The sequence below is a fragment of the Colletotrichum karsti genome, assembly GCF_011947395.1.
Source record: "Colletotrichum karsti strain CkLH20 chromosome Unknown Scaffold40, whole genome shotgun sequence".
In the NCBI taxonomy this organism is placed as follows: domain Eukaryota; kingdom Fungi; phylum Ascomycota; class Sordariomycetes; order Glomerellales; family Glomerellaceae; genus Colletotrichum; species Colletotrichum karsti.
The window spans coordinates 7,450-28,724 of record NW_024065940.1 but is presented as its reverse complement, the minus strand read 5'-3'; the positions used below and the strand labels follow the sequence as shown (position 1 = coordinate 28,724).

General features: G+C 50.6%; 7 protein-coding genes across 7 annotated transcripts; 3 read left to right on the top strand and 4 right to left on the bottom strand.

Moving 5' to 3' along the window:
• Window positions 1–192: 192 nt before the first annotated feature.
• CkaCkLH20_10367 (uncharacterized protein) lies at window positions 193–2,039 on the top strand (the record flags this gene model as incomplete). Its single annotated transcript, XM_038893081.1, has 5 exons — window positions 193–429; window positions 482–1,150; window positions 1,204–1,603; window positions 1,659–1,759; window positions 1,812–2,039. The coding sequence occupies 5 exons, from the start codon at window positions 193–195 to the stop codon at window positions 2,037–2,039; spliced, it is 1,635 nt and encodes a 544-aa protein (XP_038741491.1).
• A 7,184-nt stretch (window positions 2,040–9,223) lies between these two features.
• CkaCkLH20_10366 (uncharacterized protein) lies at window positions 9,224–9,940 on the top strand (the record flags this gene model as incomplete). Its single annotated transcript, XM_038893080.1, has 1 exon — window positions 9,224–9,940. One exon carries the CDS (start codon window positions 9,224–9,226, stop codon window positions 9,938–9,940), a length of 717 nt encoding a protein of 238 aa, XP_038741490.1.
• A 2,672-nt stretch (window positions 9,941–12,612) lies between these two features.
• CkaCkLH20_10365 (bZIP transcription factor) lies at window positions 12,613–13,581 on the bottom strand (the record flags this gene model as incomplete). The annotated part of the gene is made up of 2 exons (XM_038893079.1): window positions 12,613–12,726; window positions 12,784–13,581. 2 exons carry the CDS (start codon window positions 13,579–13,581, stop codon window positions 12,613–12,615), a joined length of 912 nt encoding a protein of 303 aa, XP_038741489.1.
• Window positions 13,582–14,930: 1,349 nt separating this feature from the next.
• On the bottom strand, window positions 14,931–16,228 carry CkaCkLH20_10364 (alkaline serine protease Alp1; the record flags this gene model as incomplete). The annotated part of the gene is made up of 2 exons (XM_038893078.1): window positions 14,931–15,491; window positions 15,542–16,228. The coding sequence occupies 2 exons, from the start codon at window positions 16,226–16,228 to the stop codon at window positions 14,931–14,933; spliced, it is 1,248 nt and encodes a 415-aa protein (XP_038741488.1).
• A 1,071-nt stretch (window positions 16,229–17,299) lies between these two features.
• Window positions 17,300–18,528, bottom strand: CkaCkLH20_10363 (uncharacterized protein; the record flags this gene model as incomplete). The annotated part of the gene is made up of 4 exons (XM_038893077.1): window positions 17,300–17,890; window positions 17,943–18,003; window positions 18,051–18,409; window positions 18,466–18,528. 4 exons carry the CDS (start codon window positions 18,526–18,528, stop codon window positions 17,300–17,302), a joined length of 1,074 nt encoding a protein of 357 aa, XP_038741487.1.
• Window positions 18,529–19,435: 907 nt separating this feature from the next.
• CkaCkLH20_10362 (uncharacterized protein) lies at window positions 19,436–19,873 on the top strand (the record flags this gene model as incomplete). Its single annotated transcript, XM_038893076.1, has 1 exon — window positions 19,436–19,873. One exon carries the CDS (start codon window positions 19,436–19,438, stop codon window positions 19,871–19,873), a length of 438 nt encoding a protein of 145 aa, XP_038741486.1.
• Window positions 19,874–20,096: 223 nt separating this feature from the next.
• Window positions 20,097–20,867, bottom strand: CkaCkLH20_10361 (uncharacterized protein; the record flags this gene model as incomplete). Its single annotated transcript, XM_038893075.1, has 1 exon — window positions 20,097–20,867. One exon carries the CDS (start codon window positions 20,865–20,867, stop codon window positions 20,097–20,099), a length of 771 nt encoding a protein of 256 aa, XP_038741485.1.
• Window positions 20,868–21,275: the final 408 nt, after the last annotated feature.

The following is a 21,275-nucleotide window of genomic DNA, read 5'->3' as shown; positions in this document are numbered from 1 at the left end:
GGAATTGCACCATCGTGGAGCGCTAAGTGGTGATGGCAGATTTTGCATTTGATGCATATGCACGGAAAACTGTTAAATCTTTATATATATAAATCATTTCAGAAGTATCACACACAGGCTGAAGTTGAGTTCAAGCTTCAGTCTAAAGTCTTATCTTTCCAAGCTTCCGGTCGATCGTCTTGGCACGCAACCATGTCAGGTACACCGAGCACACCTAGTGTCAACTCCGCTGTCGACCAAAAAGATAGAGCACCAGTTGTCGACGACAAGTCTTCAGCTTCAGACTCAAAGCATGTTGCCTCCGGAGAGGTCTGGGCTGTTGGTGCTTCAGCACAGTTATATGAGCCGATTCCCGAATATGAAGGCCGACACCGATACGACCCAACGGCAGAATGGTCCGAGAAAGAGGAGAAGAAGCTTGTGAGAAGGGTAAGTCTGTCCGTGAACAAAAGTTTCTGACTAGGCTCTGACGTAGTGATAGCTTGACTACAAGATTTGCAGCTGGGTCTGCTTGATGTTTTTCGCACTCCAACTGGACCGCGGCAACATCACCCAGGCGAACTCTGACAATATGCTCGCTGATCTCGGTCTCTCGACTGACCAGTACAACTACGGCATGACAATATTTTACCTTTGCTTTCTCTGCGCCGAGCTTCCGTCGCAAATGCTTTCAAAGAAGCTGGGTCCGGATGTGTGGATTCCCATTCAGATGGTCTCCTGGAGTACCGTCGCCATCTGTCAGTGCGCTATCAAGGACGCGACGGGCTTCTACGTGACGCGAGCTCTTCTCGGATTGATCGAGGGAGGTTTCATTCCCGATGCGATCTTGTACTTGTCCTACTTTTACACGAGCAAGGAGCTGCCCATTCGACTCAGCTACTTCTACTGCGCTTCTAACGCCACGCAAGTTGTTGCCGCATTCCTTGCATTCGGCATCCTGCATCTACGTGGCGTTGGTGGATGGGAAGGCTGGCGATGGTTGTTCGCACTTGAAGGTGCTCTAACGGCCATCATCGGTGTCTTATCGTGGTTCTATCTGCCGCCGAGTCCGACGCAAACTGCAAGTTGGTTCCGTGGGAAGGACGGCTGGTTTTCTGAGCGAGAGGAAGTCATTATGGTCAATCGCATTCTCAGAGATGACCCAAGCAAGGTATTTATCGTCCCCTGACAACAAGAAGACTGTCCGCTAACTCTTGCCTTTAGGGTGGAATGCACAACCGCCAGGGCTTGACACTGAAGCTGTTATGGTCCGCGCTATGTGACTTCGACCTTTGGCCCATCTACCTTTACGGCATGACATTGCTCATCCCCGTACAGCCGGTTACTGCTTATCTCACTCTCAACCTTCGGGCTCTCGGCTTCGATACTTTCCAGACCAACCTGCTCACCGTTCCGGCCTACGTTCTGTTCTTGATCCAGCTGGTGGGGTGGACGAGGTTCTCGGAACGATTCAACAACCGCATGCTCACAGTCTTCCTGTACTCTGTTTGGGTGTTTCCTCTCCTTTTGGCGTTGGAGTTGCTCCCCAGCAATTCCAGCGCCTGGAGCTGGTATGCAGTGACTGCTTTGACAATCGGATACCCATATGTTCACTCTATTCTGGGTAGGTTCTTCCGAGCCATGGACTGAATCAAAGAGTGATACTGACTATTATGCAGTTGCTCTGACATCTCGCAATGCGGGCACCGTCCGCACTCGTACTGTCGGCAGTGCTGTCTACAACATGACGGTACAAGCTAGCAGCATCATTGCTTCGAATGTAAGCGTCCATGTAACGGGATAACAACACCAAACCGCTCACAAATAATCAGATTTACCGTAAAGACGACGCACCTCTGTACCGCCGTGGAAACAAGGTACTACTTGGCATCATTGCCTGGAATGCAGTATTCGCCTGGATAATTAAGGCTTACTACATGTGGAGGAACAAGAAACGCGAAGAGATTTGGGGCAGAATGAGTCAACAAGAGAAAGACACCTACCTGGCAACGACCACGGATGAAGGAAGCAAACGACTGGATTTCCGTTTCGCGCATTAAACTTGTGAGGTAGAAGCCCAAACACATAGAGAAAAGCCACGACAGCATAAATAGAGCATGCCGATGACCAAGAAAGCCAAGATCTCGCTTGAGGTTTGTGACCCCGAGAAACATGAAAGGATCGATCGAAACAAAGTTGTGCTTTCATTTCAATCATTGAGTAAAACCTCATTAACAGTGGCTTCGAAATTTCTTTGGACTTGCAACCCCTTGCCGAAAATGACCTCAACACAGGTGTCTCCCAACCCAAATCTATTGAATACACTCATGCGCATGCATCTATGGCATCTGGTGGAAAGTGAAGTTATTTGGAGATGCAAGAACATGCTGAAAGCCGAAATTCGGTTTCCCCGTGGCACATTACCACAACGGTCATTCCCGGGCTTCCGTCAGCCAGATATACCTGACAAGGCATTGTTCTGGGTAGAAAGCTCCCTAAGCCTTGGTTCCATTGCGTTCTAAGGTCTTGTGGCCAACAAAGAGTCTTTTGTGTTTTAAAGTAGAACTTTTCCCGTAGATATAAACAGGCTCATTGTACTGTTTTCTCCCTGTTTGGCCCAGAAAGCAATCCTGGGTATATATAATACGAGTCATTCCAAGAGGTAACCATATGTTCGTTCAACTCAGATCACAAACATTTTCACCTATTTCTATCATCTAAGGAAACAACACACAAACCACCAACTGAATATTCCTCTGTTTTCGATATTCATCCCAACTCTCCAACACCAAAACGTTCACAGTTGTGTTCTCTTCGGCCTCGGAACCACTTACATACAGTCACATTTGAAGCATGACGAACAATATGCACCACATTGAAACCGTGGAGAGGAGCTTTGCTTTGGGCCTTGCAGGCTATCGCCAAATCACCAACGCATCTATTCAAGAGAGCCTTGACATTGGTGATCAAGTCATGGCGCGCCTTCGCAAACGCCACGTCGAGACAGGCCTGGCCTTCCCCAGCCAGGTAACAGGTTTCGATCCTTTTTTGGCCTCTACGGTTGGTAATTTTATTGCCAATAACCCCGATCTCGACATGCGTTCCGATTCTGGCAGCCAACACGATGATCGTAGCACAAGCTCGGGGCCCAGCAACCAACATGATATAATCTTCGATCCAACCGTCGATATGACTCCCGGTACTAATACCGCGGGTATTGCTGACTGGCACTGCAACGTCTTGGGCTGTGGTGGACACTTCACCCGCAATCGTACTCGGCAGGATGTAAGTGTTCCATGTCCCAGTACTATTCCCTTGAGACCCCAAATACTGATCTTTTCATTACAGCACTTTGAGAAAATCCATGGACTCAGCCGAGACGGAACAATCAAGACTTCGGTTTCGGAGCTCTTTGAGTGACGGGAGTTGAGGGAAGGGGAGGATCTGTGATTTGCTACGAGGGTTAGTCGGTCCCTATCTGGGACGAGGCTTACTGGTGTTGTAAACGCTACAGTACGATGATTATGAATTGTTCTCATTGATTGGTGTTTGAGTTCCGTGGCCTTGGTCACTATCAGCCCGGGCGCAGAAAAAGTGATACCGTATGTTGCCGCTTAGACACAATTTTTATATGGTCAAGTACTTGAGTTTAGAAATGTTACCCACAAACAGACATAGTTCTGCAATAAACCTCAAAGTTGTATGGGCAAGTTTGACGTACTTTAAGAATCAGCTGTTTGATCCGGTCAGATTAAGTTAACATGATGTTGAGGAATTAATACCTGAGTCTACTGTTTCCGCAATACACGTTCTCGATGGAAAGAAAATAACTTCTATGGCTAAGCCAAAATTGAATCCTCATCCGCTATAAAAGAGATAGCTGCATAGTCTAGTGGGCAAAGCTGAAATCAGAGCCAAGGAAGAGATAAGTTTGCGGCGAACACTGTGTTAGCGGTGTTGCCACTCTTCAACTAGTACCTTAACCTTTTGAGCCTTAGCACTTTCAAATACCCGGTTCAACTCAGCTACTCTCGACTAAAAATATAGTCGCATAAAGAATGCATTTGGTTTACCGATTCTAAGACTACTGGGTCCAATTCTGATCTCATTTTACGAAAGTATTCACTAGAATATGATACCCCGTGTTGTCGCTGGAAACCATTTGCCCTCGAAAACGGACGCTAAGAAATAAGACTTAACGGATACTTGGCCGGCAACCTCGTCACTGCAGCTAAGATATTGATATTATTAACTTGTGAGTGGCCACAAACATATTCCTCACGTGATGTCCCATATCGGAAGCGCGTGGTGCTCTTGGCAATCTGTACGTTGGTATGTAGTATTGTTCAAGTGGCTGGGAGATAAGCGCGCGTTCTGGCTGACATACATGTACTCGTCCATCAAAAGAGTATGAAAGCCGACCATCACCCCACCCAGCTGCGTAGCTTGTGCAGCTCAGCCAGCGACTCGGATTATGGACCAACACATTCGTCGTGACTAGTCTTCAGTCCTACTCATCTTCTGCGCCGGACGCGGGTTTAACACAGGAGACGCCCATGAGTTTTCACTGGTAATGCCAAAAGATCAACGGGGCTTCCGGTTGAGAAAACATGGCCAATGAAGGTTTAACCGCACTCTTGGTCTGTATTTCTGTGTTGATATTTGCTGTTATAGCATGGGCAATCATTGGCGTGAAGCTGCCCAGGCGCCAAAGACGTTCCCCGAAACGACGGCGGAGGGCCTCCAGCTACCACATGTACGACGACACGGAATGGAGTACGTTCACACGAACCCAACGGCCATGAGAAACGCCGCCCCCTTCGACTAACGCTTAGTCACAAATGGAGTATAACCACTTGAACCGTCTAACAGGCTTTAGTTCCAGGGCCGCCGCCGCCCGCACATGTACCCGCTGGTCGCTTTCGGTTCGAGAGAATACATGTAGACAGACGGCGCCTTGAAAGGCCACCAGCCCCTAGTCATCACGAAAGTCCTGAAAGTTCAGTATTCATGAGGGGACCGCCGTCCTGACTCGCAGGTTACGTGATAAGTATGGGGATCGGAAATTCTGAATTCCTAGAACGGGCGCTAATGCTGTGCTTCCCAGCCTGATTACATATACGGGGAGTCGTGAAGGTTCTGGGAGTTTCGGCAATTTTTGGGTTCCTATAACTTCGTTTGGCACGGGTTTCTAGGTCAAAGACATAGACGTTGGAAGTTGGACAATCGCGAGTAGTTGCTCTCATGATGGTAGAATTGGCATACAAACTTTCAATCTCCAGCCTTAAAGCTTCCAGCTGCTCTATTCAGATACTAAGCACAACCAACTAACTCAATGTTTGATTATGCCAACGCTTATGACACCAGTGCTTGTCATCACCAATTTTGCGAAAACCGTTGCTTGCTTCTTGGAAAAAAGACAGTGACTCATCGTCTCGGCCCTGTTTCGAGACTACATGAGCAAGTAGTGCAGTCGTGTTGAGTGTCATTGGGTTCTCTGGGCCACAAGCAGCAGCAAGGCCCTCTCTTGCTTTGCTCAACAGCTGCTCCGCCTCTTCATACCGTTTTTGGCTCTGCATCGGTCTTGATACCACCGTCAAGGCAGAAAAGTAAGCTGCGCTGTTCTCTCCATGCGTGATTCGGTAACCCTCGGCTGCTTTTCGAGCTAACTCCTCCGCAGCTACAAAGTCCCTTTGCATTGTCAACAGTTCGCTTTGGTTCATCATGCAATGTATCGCGTTGAGACTTGTATCTCTGCCGCTCCTTCTGCATTCTTCCACTACTTCGTTGTAGAGACAATTCGCTTTGTCCAGGTCGCCCCGATGTTGGAGACTGATGGCTACGTTGGTCTTTGCGGTGAGAGTATGAGGATGCCCTGGCCCGAAGTTGTCGTTTTCTAAATAGCCGAGGTATGCCATCTGAAATCGAGCTTCTGCTTCTTCGAAATGCTGCTTTTGTAGAGAGATGTCGCCCAGGCTGTTGGTGATTGAGAGTGTGTCTGGATGATTGGGCTCGCGCACTTCCATCTGTTTCGAAAGAGCTTTGGTGAGCTCTGTTTCAGCTCTTGCATAATTCCCCTGCTTTTTCAAAATTCTAGCCAGAGAGCTGAAGCTTAGTATAGTGTCAGGGTGGTTGGCTCCAAGTATCTTCTCTCTTGACTTGCACACATGCTTCATGATCTTGGCGGCGGTGCTCAACTTGCTTCCGTGTTCGAGCAAAGTGGTGGCGAGTGTTCTTGCACTCTCTAACGTGTCTTGATGCTCTGATCCAAGCACACGTGTTCGGTCCTCGTAACATTGCTCGGCTTTCTCAATGGCTCCTGCGAAGTCGCCTTCGCGCCGGAGAACTTGTGCGAGAATTGCAACTGTCTCCAACCTGAATTCATCGGCCTGTTCGGGATCCCCTGACGTTGCTGCAAGAAGAGCTTGCAGTTCTTTCTTGGCCTCTCATATCTGATTGATTCCCTTCAACGATAGAGCCAGTAGCTGACGGTTCTTAGATATCAATGGAGACGCAGGATCCATGGTCGCCAAACCAGTGTTGGCTTCTCTACTTGCTTCTAAAGCTTTCGTAAACTGGCCGCATCTTTCCAGAACTTCGGCCAGGCTAACGAGTGCATCAAAATATTTCTCCTTAGTGCTCTTCCTTGGGGTTTGGTTGAATAACATGCGCATCCGGCAGCAACGTTCCGCCAGGTCATAGTGTCCGGTTTCGAGACATAGAAAGGAATACTTTTTCGCTGCTTGCTCGTCAGCGACCTGAGAGATCTCAAACGGCGCAACATTCTGCTCGAGAAATCTTCGGACGTGAGGCGAGAAGATGGCCCTGTCCTTTTGGTTCTTGCGGGATCGTTGACCGAGATCAATGTGTGCTGCCAGCCCAAAGTTGACGGTTGACTTCGCCCAGCTATGCATCGAATCCTCGCCGTGGAGCTTCAGGTCAAGACATAGCCACTGGTGTACCGAGCCATGGATGGAGAATTCAGAAGATTTGCTATTAAATGAGACCAAAGAATAATCGGCCAGAATAGTCACCGCCTTTCGAAGCCGGTCGGAATCCCAAAGCGGCGTTTCCGATGAGCCACGAGCGACAGGGCTGAAAGTCGAAAGGGCTTGCGTCCAACCTTTGAATAGTCCTTCCCGAATCTGAGGCTTTGGTACCATGTGCTCGAATAGCCTGAGAGGAATGTTCTTGTTGTCGACAAGAGCGCTGGCAGTCAGAAGATCCAGGGCATCGCCTGATCCTAGAGCATTCCGTTGCTGAATCATCTTGCGGCATGCAACCCATGTGCCGTAGACCCAGCGATACCTGGAGGTTTCCTCAGAAGCTTCACCGCTTATGAACCATTGTTGTAGATGCTTCTCAATCTTTTGCAAGAAATTGTCCATTGTGCAATGGCCTTTTCGTATAATTGATCCAGCATGGAGAATTGGAAGGGGCAGACCCTCGAGCTTTTCTGAAATCATCCTGGCTTTTCTGAGCCGATTCTCGTCTGCAATGTCTTCGAACGCTGTTGCTAGAAGCAATCTGGCAGCGCAATCTGACTCCAGTCCAGAGATGGCTTCGTAATGCGTCGCAAGTGAGGACAAGGCGGGTGATGTCGTTGTTATTAGAATGGCCCCCCGGCCCCCTGACGGAAAGTACTTTTCGAGGTACACTTCTGGGTCGTTTGCACCGTCGAATATAAGAAGCCAGTCTCGGTCTTTTGGCAAGTTCGCCAACCAACTCAGAACCGCTGATTTGGCCTCCTCATCGGTGTTTATCATCGATAATAGGCTGGCCTTCTGGGCTATTGCTCGAAAGCTCTGCGTGAGGAAGCTTTGGCTACGAGCGTCAACCATCAGTATTGCCCAGAACCTAGTTTTATCATGTTAGCTTTGGGCATGTAAACCCGGTGAGTCAAGTGATGAAAGCTTTTGACGTACGAATCTCGATTCGCCTCGGCAAACTTGAGGGCAATTTCTGTTTTGCCGGTTCCGCCGATTCCTTGAACCAGACAAACCCTCCGACTACCGCTTTTGCTACAGCCATCTTCACGGGGTTTGTAAAGAAAGTGTTTCTGAAGATTGATAAGGACGCCTTCCCTTCCCATAAATTGCGAGTGAGAAGATTCTTCGACATAGTACCGTGGCTCTCTCTCCTTTTCGGCTATGACGGTGGTTCGTTAGACGCCAGGTTCAGTACAGTAGATAAGTCTTCTGCGATACTCAAATGTACCTTCCGCGGAATTGAAGATGGTAGTGTTGTTCTGAGTCAAGGTTCTGAGAGGAAGAAATTAGTCGGACCACACCTTGGTCAACTGGCTTGAAAAGTGAGAGCATGGCATCCAATTGCCTTACGAGTTGTATGCTGTTCCCTGCAGAACTGTATTTGCATGATGATTTGCATACTGATGATTGATTTTGCCGGCCATGATGACGATTGGAAGATATGATTGCGATACGCGAAGGGTGATGGCAGGATGGAAGTTCTCATTCGAAATGGTGACACATGTCAACCCGACATAGCTTCGAAACTGTATGACTGCCCGTAAGCAATACCAAGAGAACTTGGCACTGACACTAAAGGTCTATTCTTTAGCAGTCTCAAGACTTAGGTTTACGTCTTAGAAATTTGGCAACACGGGGTGATTAAGCAGCCTCTTCATTCTCTGTCACCACTCCGCGAGGATAAACACTGCTTGACCCGGGCCTCCGTATGACTCAAAAAAGGACTGAAAGGCTTTGAGGGTGTGAAGCTAATTCTTGGCTACATGCTGGGTGTCAGAAATCGTCCCACGTTTGCAGAGCCTGCCGAGATAGCTCGCGTGTGCTTCCTGCAGGCTACGGCCATGGAGCGTATTCGGCTTCGGACTAGTGATCAGCCTTACGCTATTGGAGCGGTTTTCCAATGTTTTATGCACATGCAGTCACGAAAACCTGTTCTGGATGATACGAAGTAGCACTGGCGGTCAACATGATTGGTTATGGCTCAGTGGCCTCATGCAGCCTGCTACCGGTGTTGATGCTTCACTTGTGCGGCTTGCATATTCCTCGCCATAAGCTTAGGGGAGCATTCTGGAAGCACAACGTGAATGGCATGTGTTTACAGAGAACTACGGATTGGAATGACCACAGACATAGCGAGTATGACTGGACCCTATACCAGCTTATATGGAGCAGTTTGTCTCTGTTTCAGCTAGACCAATATTCTTCCCTCCCCGAGATTACTCTTCGGTCATTAGCTCATTGACTACAATTCCAGCATGGCGGAGGCCATTGGCGCTGCGAATGGCGTGGCCAGTCTTTTCAACACAACTCTTGCCTGGTTCGAATATGTCTACATCGCCAAGGAAACCGGTTCCAGACTCCAATCCCTCATCCTCCAACTCGACAATGCGCAGCTGAGGTTGAGCCGCTGGGGAGAAGCTGCCGGTCTCAGCGGAACTCACGTCGAGGACGAGGAATCGGCCTCCGACTCTCTCGTCCTAAACGGGGAACAAAAGAAGGTAGCCATCAGCACTTTCAACTTCATCTGTTCGAGATTCGAGAAGTGCGAAAAGATTTGCCACGCCTTCCGCAACGGCAAGACAGAGAACGACCCCAAGGTTAAGGAGCTGGAAACCCCGCTGTCACGAGCGCGATGGTCGCCCGCCAACAAATACCTCCATGAAACCATGCGGAGGATTGTTGAAGGTCGCAAAAACAAAATCGGTGTCCTCCGCCGGGCCAAATTTGCCATTTACGATGAAAATCATCTCAAAGAGCTTGTGAAGGATATCAACGATCACATCGATTCCTTGTATAAGATCTTTCCTCTGCCCGACGATACCTTCTCTCTGGACAAGCAAACTCAGCAGACCAAGCATGAAATGACCGAGCTTCTTTCGGTTATGGAGATGCTGGGTTCTACGGTTCAAAGTCGAGACAAATTGCTTGGGTCGGCAATTGGAGTAATTTTAAACCAGAAGGCAAGTGCATAATGCCCGTCGGCGTTTCCAAGTCGATGCTCTCAATCTTTTGATACGATATGATAATACTGACATGAATGCTCCCGATCTAGAACAACATGAGCATGGAATATCACAACGAGAAAAGCAACATCGTAATTCAGGGTCAGATGACAGGTGGTACTGCCGAGCAGAGTAACACTCAGAACTATGGAGTCTCTGGTGGGTGAAGGGAAAACTGCATGCTCTCGTCTCCGTTGAATACATGTTACGAGATCCTTGGAGGTGATTCTTTGAGTCAGATTCAAACTTGACATTTGATTCTTTCACGTTATTTTCCAGGGGCCCAGTTCTTGAGTTACAGTTAGAGTTCAAGTATGAAGTATTTGTCCACCATTCCGTCATATCACACGTGCACTAACACTCTGCCTGCCGGGGCAGACCTAACACCTTACCTACTGCCCTGCGCCTGTTCTTACCGCATTAATACCGCACACAAAATGTGACCAAAGTCATACCAATTGTGACTGACTGTGTAAAGTGATCGTTCTCAGGCGTCCTGAATATTCTTGGTTATATAGATGACATTTCGAGCCAACAGGAGCAGTAGATCAGTCGTATGTCACTGTCTGTCTGTTTAAGCCCAACTACCATAAGTTTCACAGCTGATACAACCTCTTTGTCTGAGACCACGGTCATACTACGTCCATGAACACGTGAAACCTGACCCGCTCTGTACCGAAAGCCTCTGATTTCAGCTCGAGCCACGGATTATGAAATCTTTGTACACCGAGCAACTCACGCACATCCTGAACGTGAACACTTTGCGCTCTATCAACTACTGAGATCAAGATTAAAAGCCCACTTAAAGCCCTGTAACTTGTCAGACGAACGATATCACCATGAAGTGACGGCTTGTTGTAACTCACCAAGTGACCAACGCAGCTGCTACTGAGACATGATCAACTAGTCCTTCCACGTAAAAGCTCCAGGATTGTATACAGACTTGATCCAAACTTTCCATTCTTAGCCCGATGTGTTGGTTGTCTTCAATATCAGAGGCGTAAGCACAAAGTCCTATAGTGAAGACGACGAGGCTCATGGCCGATAGCCGTGGATCTGAGCCCTTATGGAAATCCCAATTGACTAGAATCTCGATAGCGAGTACGGCTGACTGCGTCCTATATTAGGCTGAAGCTCATAGATATAGAGGGGCTTTTGATTTACTTACGGCAAGAATGAGACCAACTTCGTTCAAGGAGCAGACATTTGAACGTATCCAGAACGAATAGCATATCGAGTAGGTAGTGAAAGCCAGTGCAGCTGTTTGCAATAGTCGAACGAGAACGACGAGGAATTTGAACAGCAATCGCAAAGACGTGACTGATGACTGATGGGACTCAAATTCCGGTCCAGTGTGAAACATACTGAAAAGTTCTGGGAGAACAGGATATTGAACTGTAAGTCAAGCCTGAAAATGAAGGGCCACGATCCCCCCTAAATATGAATAAGTCACTGAAATGGGTCAACTCGCGGGATCATGACCAAGGCAGACTCAACTATAGTATTTCTCTCGGCCACTTCATTACATTTTGACAACCTGGAAAGCGGCTTGGATGGTTGAATACACCCAATAGAGGATCCGACTCTCGCGTTCGTCAGTCAATGGCGCAGCTTCGATCCAAGAGTTTGGGCGGCTAACTCTACTGACTCAGCCCAGCATGTCGTTGATAGTCGCCGGTTAGCAATTTTGGAAGCACTTTCATGGATTACCCCAAGTTTTGACACGCCTTGGCACTCATTAAGATCGATCTCAGTGAAGGTAAAGAACTCAGAGAAAGACGTATGCAACGTTCATCCCATCACAACTCACAACATGCGAGTCGCCTCGAGCATGGAATACCTTACAAAATACTGTGTCTTTGTGTATTAACATGTTACCACTTGTATCAAGATTAGTTTTCTCTCCTCGGGCAGAATTTTGGGGCTTGGTATGCCAACATGAAAGTTCGATTTTGGTTTCGCAGGCATTTGGATATTGGTCCGAGATCCGAACGGCGCGTCAAGGGTAACGGGAAATCTATCCAAAAAAAAACCGACGGTATTCAAGCGGGCTTAGATGATCACTTCGTTGTACATGAGACTTGAATGTAGCATCAGTTGTGTGCAGCATACGAACAGTGGAATCTGGTCAAACAGCAGCTAGACACTCAGCTTGAAGTCCATTTAATTCTCTCGAGCGAGAAGTCGAATCCTGTCATCTTTGATTTATCCAAAGATCCGTACTCGATAGCCCTCATTGGTTACTTATCGGTATTAGTATCCGTACATCGACATCAATCACTTTCTCAACTCGCTATATTCCCTTTTGAAAATGCATCAAATCCCTTCATTCTCTGATATGGAAACCCATGGCTTCAATCTCCGGGAATATGGCACGTATCGACTTATCCAAACTCCAATTCATCCCGCACGTAGCATGCTCATAGAAAGCACGACTAAGCGTCCTCCTACCCGTTAGAGGACACACATCCACCGCCGCATCAAGGCTGTACGGCCACGCAACACTCGTTCCCCCGGTATCGGTCGTTCCCGGGGAGAGCCAATCTCGAAACCTGTTGATCAACGCATCACGGATAGCCGGACTGTAGTGGTGTCAGAAACTCAACCATCGACCTTTCAACGAGCGATAATTCGAAGCTTCCTTACTGCGGTACGAGATCGATCGTCATACGATGCGGCATGAAGCGTTGCTTCTTTGTTGGACGTATCATCTCGGGCATGAGTGCGTAGTTGGATGCCGTGGGTAGAATATTCCACTTGGACTCATCAGCTTTCTATACCATGCATTGGCCAGTTCAATTAGAGAGACCTACCCGCATGTACGACATGTAAAGGGCGACGCTCGCCAGTTTGACGAAGATGTCGTAGCCGTCAATGTTCTTGACCAACTCGCATGCCCACGTGTGCACGTCGTAAGGGTCACCGGGTTGCCTATCCCTAAAAAAGAGTTCGAGATCGATGTAGTCAGACGGGCCTAGTACCTGATATGAAGGGACCCCATTATTCAACATTTCCATCGCGGCGTCCCTGTAGCTGTAGAATATGTTCGAGAGCGGGCTTCCATCCGAGGCCATGAAGGAGGGTAGGCGGTACTCTTCGGTTTGCATATTGAGTAGTTGCCGTGCTTGTACTGTAGGGGGATAGTGGTTCGCTCTTACGGCGCTTGATAATGGCAAGTTCCCGAAGCCTTCAACGGCCCCGGGTGGGAGGGCGTGATCGGAGCGTGTTGCTTGGTCTGCCCTGATAATGGCTTTGAGAAATTCTGGACTTTTCTGCTCCTCTTCCTGTTCTTCCTCCTCCGGTGTCTTGGGTGTTGTTTTCTCTTCCAATGGTGTGTCGCTGTCCAGGTCCATCTTGTTAACCCGTTGTAGCAGATAGTGCATCTTATCGATGTGCCATGGGACGATACCGGGTGGGAGCACGACGTCGTCATCCGGCTCAACCTTGACTTCTGACAAACTGCTTTGGGATGGTTTGCGACTCTCTGAAGTTTCTGAAGACCCGAAGATTCCATTGGAGCTCTCATCGCTCTCTTTCCGACTCAGCTTCTTGCCCGCCTTCAGCTGTCGCAAGATAGTCTCTGGCGGCTGATCCGCGGCCAATTGCGCCATGATTTTGGCTTTTGTGTCGTCATTCGCCGTCTTCAACAGTTCGAATAGCGTCTTGAACGTATCGACCTGTCCAGCCAACTGACGATTGGCTCGCCGAATACCCTGCATCCTCGTCTCGCCATGGTCGACTTCATACACGCACGTATGCTGCGTCGAAACACATCGACCGCACGCAGGTCGTAGGCCATCGCACTAGAAGACCATCAACATTGGGCCCTTAACATCTCATCATCATCCTACCTTTTGCCTCAGTTTCCGACATGATCCGCATGCTATCCGGCCCTTCGGACCCTTGTTGACGGGACTGGTTGGCGACTCGGGGAGCGGCTTGTCGTCGGAGTTGCCGCGAGGCCGTATTGGACGCAAATTAGTCGGCATGGCTGCCTGGAATCGTATGATGTAAAACGCTTTTGATAGCGGATGAATTCGAAGAGACGCATCCTTGAACCGCCCTCAGATCACGCGCGTGTGTCCGAGGACTGCGATCTTCCGCGCAGCAGCAGGGGTCCTGCAGCGCGTGTGGAACAGCTCAGCTCTCAGCTCGGCAATTGGTCTAATGAGTGAGATGTCATTTGCAAGCACGAAGAAAAAAAAGAAGGCCTGAACAACAATGAAATTGTGGACCAAAAAGCCCCTAAGTAGCAGTTTCCGGGCGCCAGCTGAAAGCCCTCGACTAGCGCGGGGCTGGCGTCAGGGTCTTACATTCGTGATCCAATGGGGTTGGCCCGGTATCTCACTCCGAAGGAGCTTCTCGGTTGATGAGATGGTGCTATTGGACTTTGTGGGAGTCGGGTTGTTCATGTACTTGGGGTTAAATGCTGTCCTCGCGTCATTTTTTCCTTGGGTGAGGGGTAAGGGAGAAAGATGCTCGAGGCCACGAATCATATGAACTGGGTCGATTAAGGTTGACGAAAGGGAGAGCTGATAGTTTTGACATGCATGACAATCGTCAAGATGATTTCTATTTTGGGGCATCTCAGCAGACTATCGCAGAATTCCTTGAACAATCAGAGAGACAAGCGACTCAACTGACACACGTATATGGCCGCGAGACTAGAGGACGCTGGCTTCCGTTATTTGAATTAGGTATTTGAGGGTATTTGAGACCGAGTGCTTTGACGACGGATACGTACGCTCGTCTGACGGAGAGCTTGTCTTCTTCGGTCTTACTCAATTATCCCGGCTGGAATGTAGCAATATGACGTCAAGACATAATGACAATACATGGCGCCACGGCCCACGCGCGGTGTACATACTGTAGCGCCAATTTCAATCATCTTCCAAATCCTTATTCCTCGGCATTAAGATACAACCACCCAAGCTTTCACCGACTGATCTCCGTCCATCCCTTAGCGCCCGCTGCCGTTGTTCACCAGAAGATTCGGCGATCCCTTGGGGTCCCCAACAACATCCGGAATAGCGAGCTCCAAAATCCGATTCGTCACCTCGTCCGGGGTTCCCAGACCACCCTCCAGCGCCCTGAGGTAGCACACCAACCCCGCAACGAGCGGCGCCGCCATGCTGGTGCCCGTCTTGGTCGCGGAGCCCGTGTCGGACGTGTGGCTGGCGCTAACGATGTCCTGGCCGGGCGCGAACACGTCCAGCTCCGGGCCGTAGTTGCTGCCGTAGATGCCCTCGATGATGTTCACGCGGCCGCGGTCGGGGCGGGTCATGCCGACGGTGAAGGACTGGGGGAGCCTGGCCGGGGAGACGTCCGTGGTCGGCTGGTTGCTGTTGCCGGCGGCGACGACGGAGAGAATGCCCTGGTTATAGGCCGCGAGGACGGCGTTTTCGAAGGCGGAGGCGCCGCCGCTGAGGGAGAGGTTGAGGACCGAGGTCTTTTGCGCGCCCTTGCTGACGATGTCGTTGACAGCCCAGGAAATACCGGTGAGGAGGGCGGAGACAGAACCCTTCAAGGAACGTTAGTAAACAGTGTTGAGTGCTGGATGAGCATACTCACAGTAGAGCCATCGAAGACCTTGACATCGACAACCAGGGCCTTCTTGGCCACTCCGTATGTCTTTCCGACGACAGTGGCGGCAACGTGGGTGCCGTGGCCGTCGGTGTCCGAGTTGGAGCCGCTCTGCTCCGTGGAGCCAGTCACGCCGTTGATACCGAACCGGGCGCGTCCCTCAAACTCCTCGTGCGACAATCGGATGCCAGTGTCGAGGACATAGGCGGTCATGCCCTCGCCAGCAGACTCGTCGTAGACGTACTCCGTCGCGCCGGCCTCGCGGTGAGACAAGTCACCCAGACTCCAGATAGTGTCTGACTGAGTAGTCAGATCACGCTTGGTCTCGGGCGCCTGGGTCGGCTCGACGTAGATGAGAGAGTCGGGCTCAACGACGAGCACCTCTTCGAGCTCCGAGATGGCGGCGAGCGTCGCGTCGTCAAAAGCGCCGCTGTAGGCATTGAAGTCGCCGATTTGGAAGGTCTTCTCGACTTCGCCGGCAGTACCGTCGCGGCGGCGAAGCAGGCTGCGCACGGCGTTGTGGTGGGCCGTGACGGCCTCGGGGGTGGTGCCGGGCTTGAGCTGGATGATGTACTTGCCGGACATCAGGCCCGAGTCGGCCTGGCGGGCGATGCCGCTCGGCGCGGCAAGCGCGGGGAGGGCGGCGCCGAGGAAGGAGATCAGGGAGGCCTTCATGGTGATCGGTCAAGAGGGATTGAGCTGCTGAACCTGAGCTGGTATCCTGAGATGGTGCCGTGGACTGTTCTTATAACCGTCATCGTATCGCTATCGTATGTCGCGTCGCGGAGACTCCTGTTCATGAGTCGGTCTGGGGAGAGATGCCAGCATTGCGTGACACGGGGACGATGTCCTATTCAGGAAGCTCGACGATGCCGCTGCCACGGGTAGATCCGACCCCGGCCGAGTCTCTTTTACGGCGGGAATGGACTCCGGTAGCTTAAATCCACCGGCTTCTCTGAGGAATACTGGGAATTGCGGAGGCATTGCATCGCTTCAATTCGGCGTGTGATGACATCTTCCGGGCTGAAAACTCCCTTTCGGGGGGTCAATTCTTATTCGGTCACTTATCAAACAGCATAAAGATTTGAGGACCTCGTATCGCAGCCAAGTTTAGAGCTGTCCGGGTAGCCAAGGCCATGCCCCGAAATGAGCCATGGGTCGTGATGGAACCCTGGCGATGAACCACCTTCCCCATTCTTCCTAACCTCACCCCCTGCCAAGCTTCATGGTTCCGCGCAATCGGCCACTGCCGAGCATATTCTTGATCGAACATCACTCATGAGGTAGTATCTGCGGAGTCATTGAAGCGGAATTGTAACCCGACATCAGCGGAGTTCTTGCGATATGTTGACAACTTCGAGGGACTAAAGTGATTGCTCTAATGCAAGCCCAAAACATCGTGGTGCGTACCCCTGTTTGTCGAAATCAAAAGCGAGAACGAACTGATAGCCACCTACCTGAAAGATGGAGTTCTTACTCAGGTCTTGACAACCAGTCTACATGCACTTTCAATCTCTATCGATGCGTTTGCCATGAAGACTTTCTGATTCAATCACTCTCGCGCCAATTTAAAACATTGGGGGCATCCAGCCAGTTTGATTGAAAGGTTCAAAAATGATGGCGAGTACTGCACATTCCGGCTTCTTGTGTACCATGCGTTGGTGGTTTGAAGAGCATGCTATGTAGTCAATTAGGTGGGCTTAAATGGCAAGCTCAAGCAGTAATTTTATTTCGCCGCACTTACACCTACTTCTGATCCAACAGCCATTTCATGCCCTCGACAGTATCCTCAACAAATTGCTTACTCTTCTCCAGCAGCGGGAAGTTCGTCCAGAAATAGTGCGGAAGCCCAGCATATATATCCAGTCGAGTTTTCACACCAGCCTCTTCTCTCAGGATGCGCTCATAGATAAGCGCTTCATCCCGTACCGGGTCCAGACCAGCTACCTGAAAGTACGCAGGCGGCAGTCCCTTATGGCCCTGTCCAATCTTCCCGAAATGGAACGGCACAAACAGAGGGCTCTGCATGTCCGGCTTGAGCATAAGCATGAGCTTGGCCGCGGCTTCTTGCATGTTTGGGCCGCCGACCGGGTCCTTCGAGGGCGTCACGGCCGGGTGGCTGAGATACTCGGCGCGATACTTCTCGGGTATGGCTTCGGGTGGCAGGAAGCACATGATGCCTGGGACGCAAAGATACTGCCCGGTCAACGGTGGTGAGAGGTTGTTGTCGCGGGCCACGTGGGCGAGGACTGCGGTGATGTTGCCCCCGGCTGAGCCTCCGCCAATGATGAAGCCGCGGGAAGGGTCTGCTCCCAGCTCAGAGGCATTCTTTGCGGCCTGATTTGGATATTGTCAGTTCTGTCACTTCATGCGTAGACTCATGACTCACCCATTCCAGTGCATCCCAGCAGTCATGCACACCAGTAGGAAATGCGAACTCGGGCGCAAGACTAGATTCTATGAGTCTATGGCCGTCCAAGGCTAGTCTCATGCTTACCGGTAATCAACGTTGACGCACACTGCACCGAGGTCACGGCTAAACAGACGGCAGTTGGTCTCTTCATCCGTCAAATCACCGGAAGACCAGCGTCCTTCGTGATACATGACGATAAGAGGGCTTCCATCAGCCGCAGGCTTCACCGGGGTGTAGACGCGGACAGTAATCTCATAGCCATCCCTAGCAAAGATCTTGTGGTCCTCCTCATGAACCTGCTCCGGGATTGGTCCTGGGAGATAGCGTAGGTGATGTTTCTCGCGGAGGCGTGTCGCCCTGTGTTCACGCATGGCGAAGAAGTCAGTGCGGCCGTAGTACGGGTCGCTTGGTTGCGGCTCGCGGAGGGGATGCGCCGCGAGTTCCTACTTGATGATTAGAATTCATCTACTCGCATTCAACGTTCACGAATATTACTTACGGCTTCAAAGTCCGGATCGGGAACTCCATAGGCGAGGAGCTCTTCTCGGGTTCGTGGCGCCATTGTGGGAAATTAGACAAGTGGAGGCTTTTGGTTTTGCTTCAGTTTCGGTGTCAATAGAGGTTTTCGAATAAGGAAGAGACTTGGAAATATCTTCGAACCGTTCTCTTATATATTACCCCCAGTCGGTGAGAAAAATCAGTCTTTGCGGTGCTGCGCGACCGTCCGGCATGAATCCCCGACTCCGACATAAGCGGCCCCACCCAAGTAATTATCTCCGATCCGACCCTCCGCCGTGTCGCCCAAGGTCCGGCCCGGGCGCCAAGCCAATCAACTCCGATCTAGCTTTTTGGCGCCTCAAATCCGGCTTCCATAATTGGCACCGATCTGAGTGGTCATCCCATTAAAGTTTTGAATTTTCGGGCGTAAGTTCTTGAGTTGCTTCCTTGTTGACGCTGCGTAAATCATCCGGCGAATCGATGAATGAGTGAGTGATTGATAGCGTAAAGTTGGATTCGTGTTGAGCTTATTCTGGGTTTCATGGACACTTGAGTTTTCAATTACTACAGTTTTGCTGCGGTAGAACCACAGACAGTATGAACCTTTTGCCTGGGGGCTGAGAAACAAGAACGTTATGAGGTATCTCCGATAAGAAGAAAAGAAAAGTCTTCACGGCAAGCAACACAAAGATATGTCAGACTCATGATAAATAATCTTTCTCGAATATGCAACTTATGACTTTGTCTCCTCTCGTTCCTAAGCTTTGCCTCAGGAAGTTTACTCGGTTCTTCTCCTTTTCTCAGTAAACAGGGAAATTAGGCAGTCACCGCCCAACCCGGTAGCTCCTTCCTCAGATCTAGCTGGCCAAGTTTTTAATTCCTTCTGGATTACCACGAGTAAAGTAAACTTAGCCAAATCAAGACATCTACAAACCATCAAGACAACATCAAATACAGCAACGACAACCAAGATGGCAACCTCTGAAGACTGGCTCGTGGCCATGAACGACCCGTATATGCAGCAAATAATCGACGGAACCAAGAACTACGAATTCCGCAAGTACAACATGTCCGGCATCAAGCGCATGTGGTTTTACCGGACCGCGCCTCACTCCGCCATCACCCACGTCTGCGAGGTGTCCGCCGCTGCAACTCGCAACCCCGGCGACGCGCCTCTCCCCGAGAATGGCGAGGGCAACAAGGAATTCAACGACAAGCATCCTGATTGGAACGGCTATGAGTTCGCCTACCGCATCAACTCTGTCTACCAGATCAACGCCCCCGGTGGCATCACCTTGCAACAGATGAGAGCAGAGCATGGAATGAGGAGTGCTCCCCGCGGAAGGGTCATGCTGCCAGCATCTATCTCGGAACAGCACCCTTGGGACCAACAGACCAAGGTGCTCTAAGTACGAGGAATACTCCAAGGACGATGCGATAACGACAGAGAGGCCGGAGGAAGGAAATGACGAATAATGAGACTAAGAAATGGAGTCGAGGAACAGTCTTTCCGGGAGACGAATAAAAGCTTGCATTTCGACGAGTTTGGTGACATGACGTGACCCTATTGCCGCTTGGTTTTTTTTTTCCTTCTTGTTTTGATCGTGTGTGCGACGCGTGAAACGGGCAGCACTACTCGGACGTGACAATCTCACTTGTACGGAGCCTGCCCCCAACCGCCTCCCGGACCTGCAGCCCCTTCTTGTGCCCGATCCAAGACGTCCGCAGCTCCATCATCAAGCTGTGCACCGCGTCGCAGTTGACCACCAGGTCCGTCTCGTTTCCGAGCGGCTCGTCCAGCCCGTCCGCCGTACCCATCGCGCCGAGGATGTCGCCCCGCAACCGCACCAGCCACGGGTGCAGCGCGCTCACGTAGTCGTGGACGGTGACGAAGCCGCCGTCCTGGCCGTCCCACGCCTTGGAGGGCTTGATCGTCAGCTTGGCGTTCTTGCCGCGCGGCCGGTCCTGCTTGCAGCAGCGCAGTAGTTGCGGCTCGTCGTCGTCCTCCTCCTCCTCATCATCCTCGTCCCCACCGCCGCCGCTCAGCTTCCCCCATTTCGCGTTGGGGAACGCGTCCGGCGCGTCCGGCTCCGAGTGCTCTTCGTGCACGTTGAGCCAGCTCTCCTCCCAGTCCTCCAGCTCCGACACGCGCACGGTGATGGACGACACCTTGGGCTCCGAGATGGGCAGCGCGCCGACGGGGTGGTGAGTCCCGGCTGCCTGGTCGTAGTAGGGTGTCCGCGTGTCTGGGTCCTTTGGGTTGGGGAGCACCTCGATGGCGCTCTGCACGGTGCCCTGCACCGGCATGAAGAGCAGCTCGGCGCTGTTGGGTGCGCCGGCCACCGTGGCCTGGGCGGTCCTGAGGGCTTCGTAGGTCCGGTAGGGATTTTCTGCCGCGGACATCCTGTGAAAGCTTTTATGCTGTTTGAGACGTTTGGATTGAGGGAGACACGGTGTTTTGCTTCGATGAGATGTGGGTTGTGAGAGGGCAAAAGGACTTAAGGTTGTCAGGGCCGACCTCAAATAAACCCAGATACACCACGCCCACTAATCCCTCAACTAAAACTATTAAAACAGCATTAATGTTCACAACGTTAAGCATGGCAGTAATCGTAGGAGACTATCTTATAGTCATAAATTAATAATAAGAAAATTAATGATGAAAGTTTTTAAGTAAATTAACTCCAAATTTACTTATCATCTTGACTTTGGCAGTAGTAACAAGGAGCGTTGGGGGTGATAGACGACGAAGACTATACTCACCTAAAAGTTTATCTACGTTTCTCTGCTTCTTTCTATATAATGCAAACT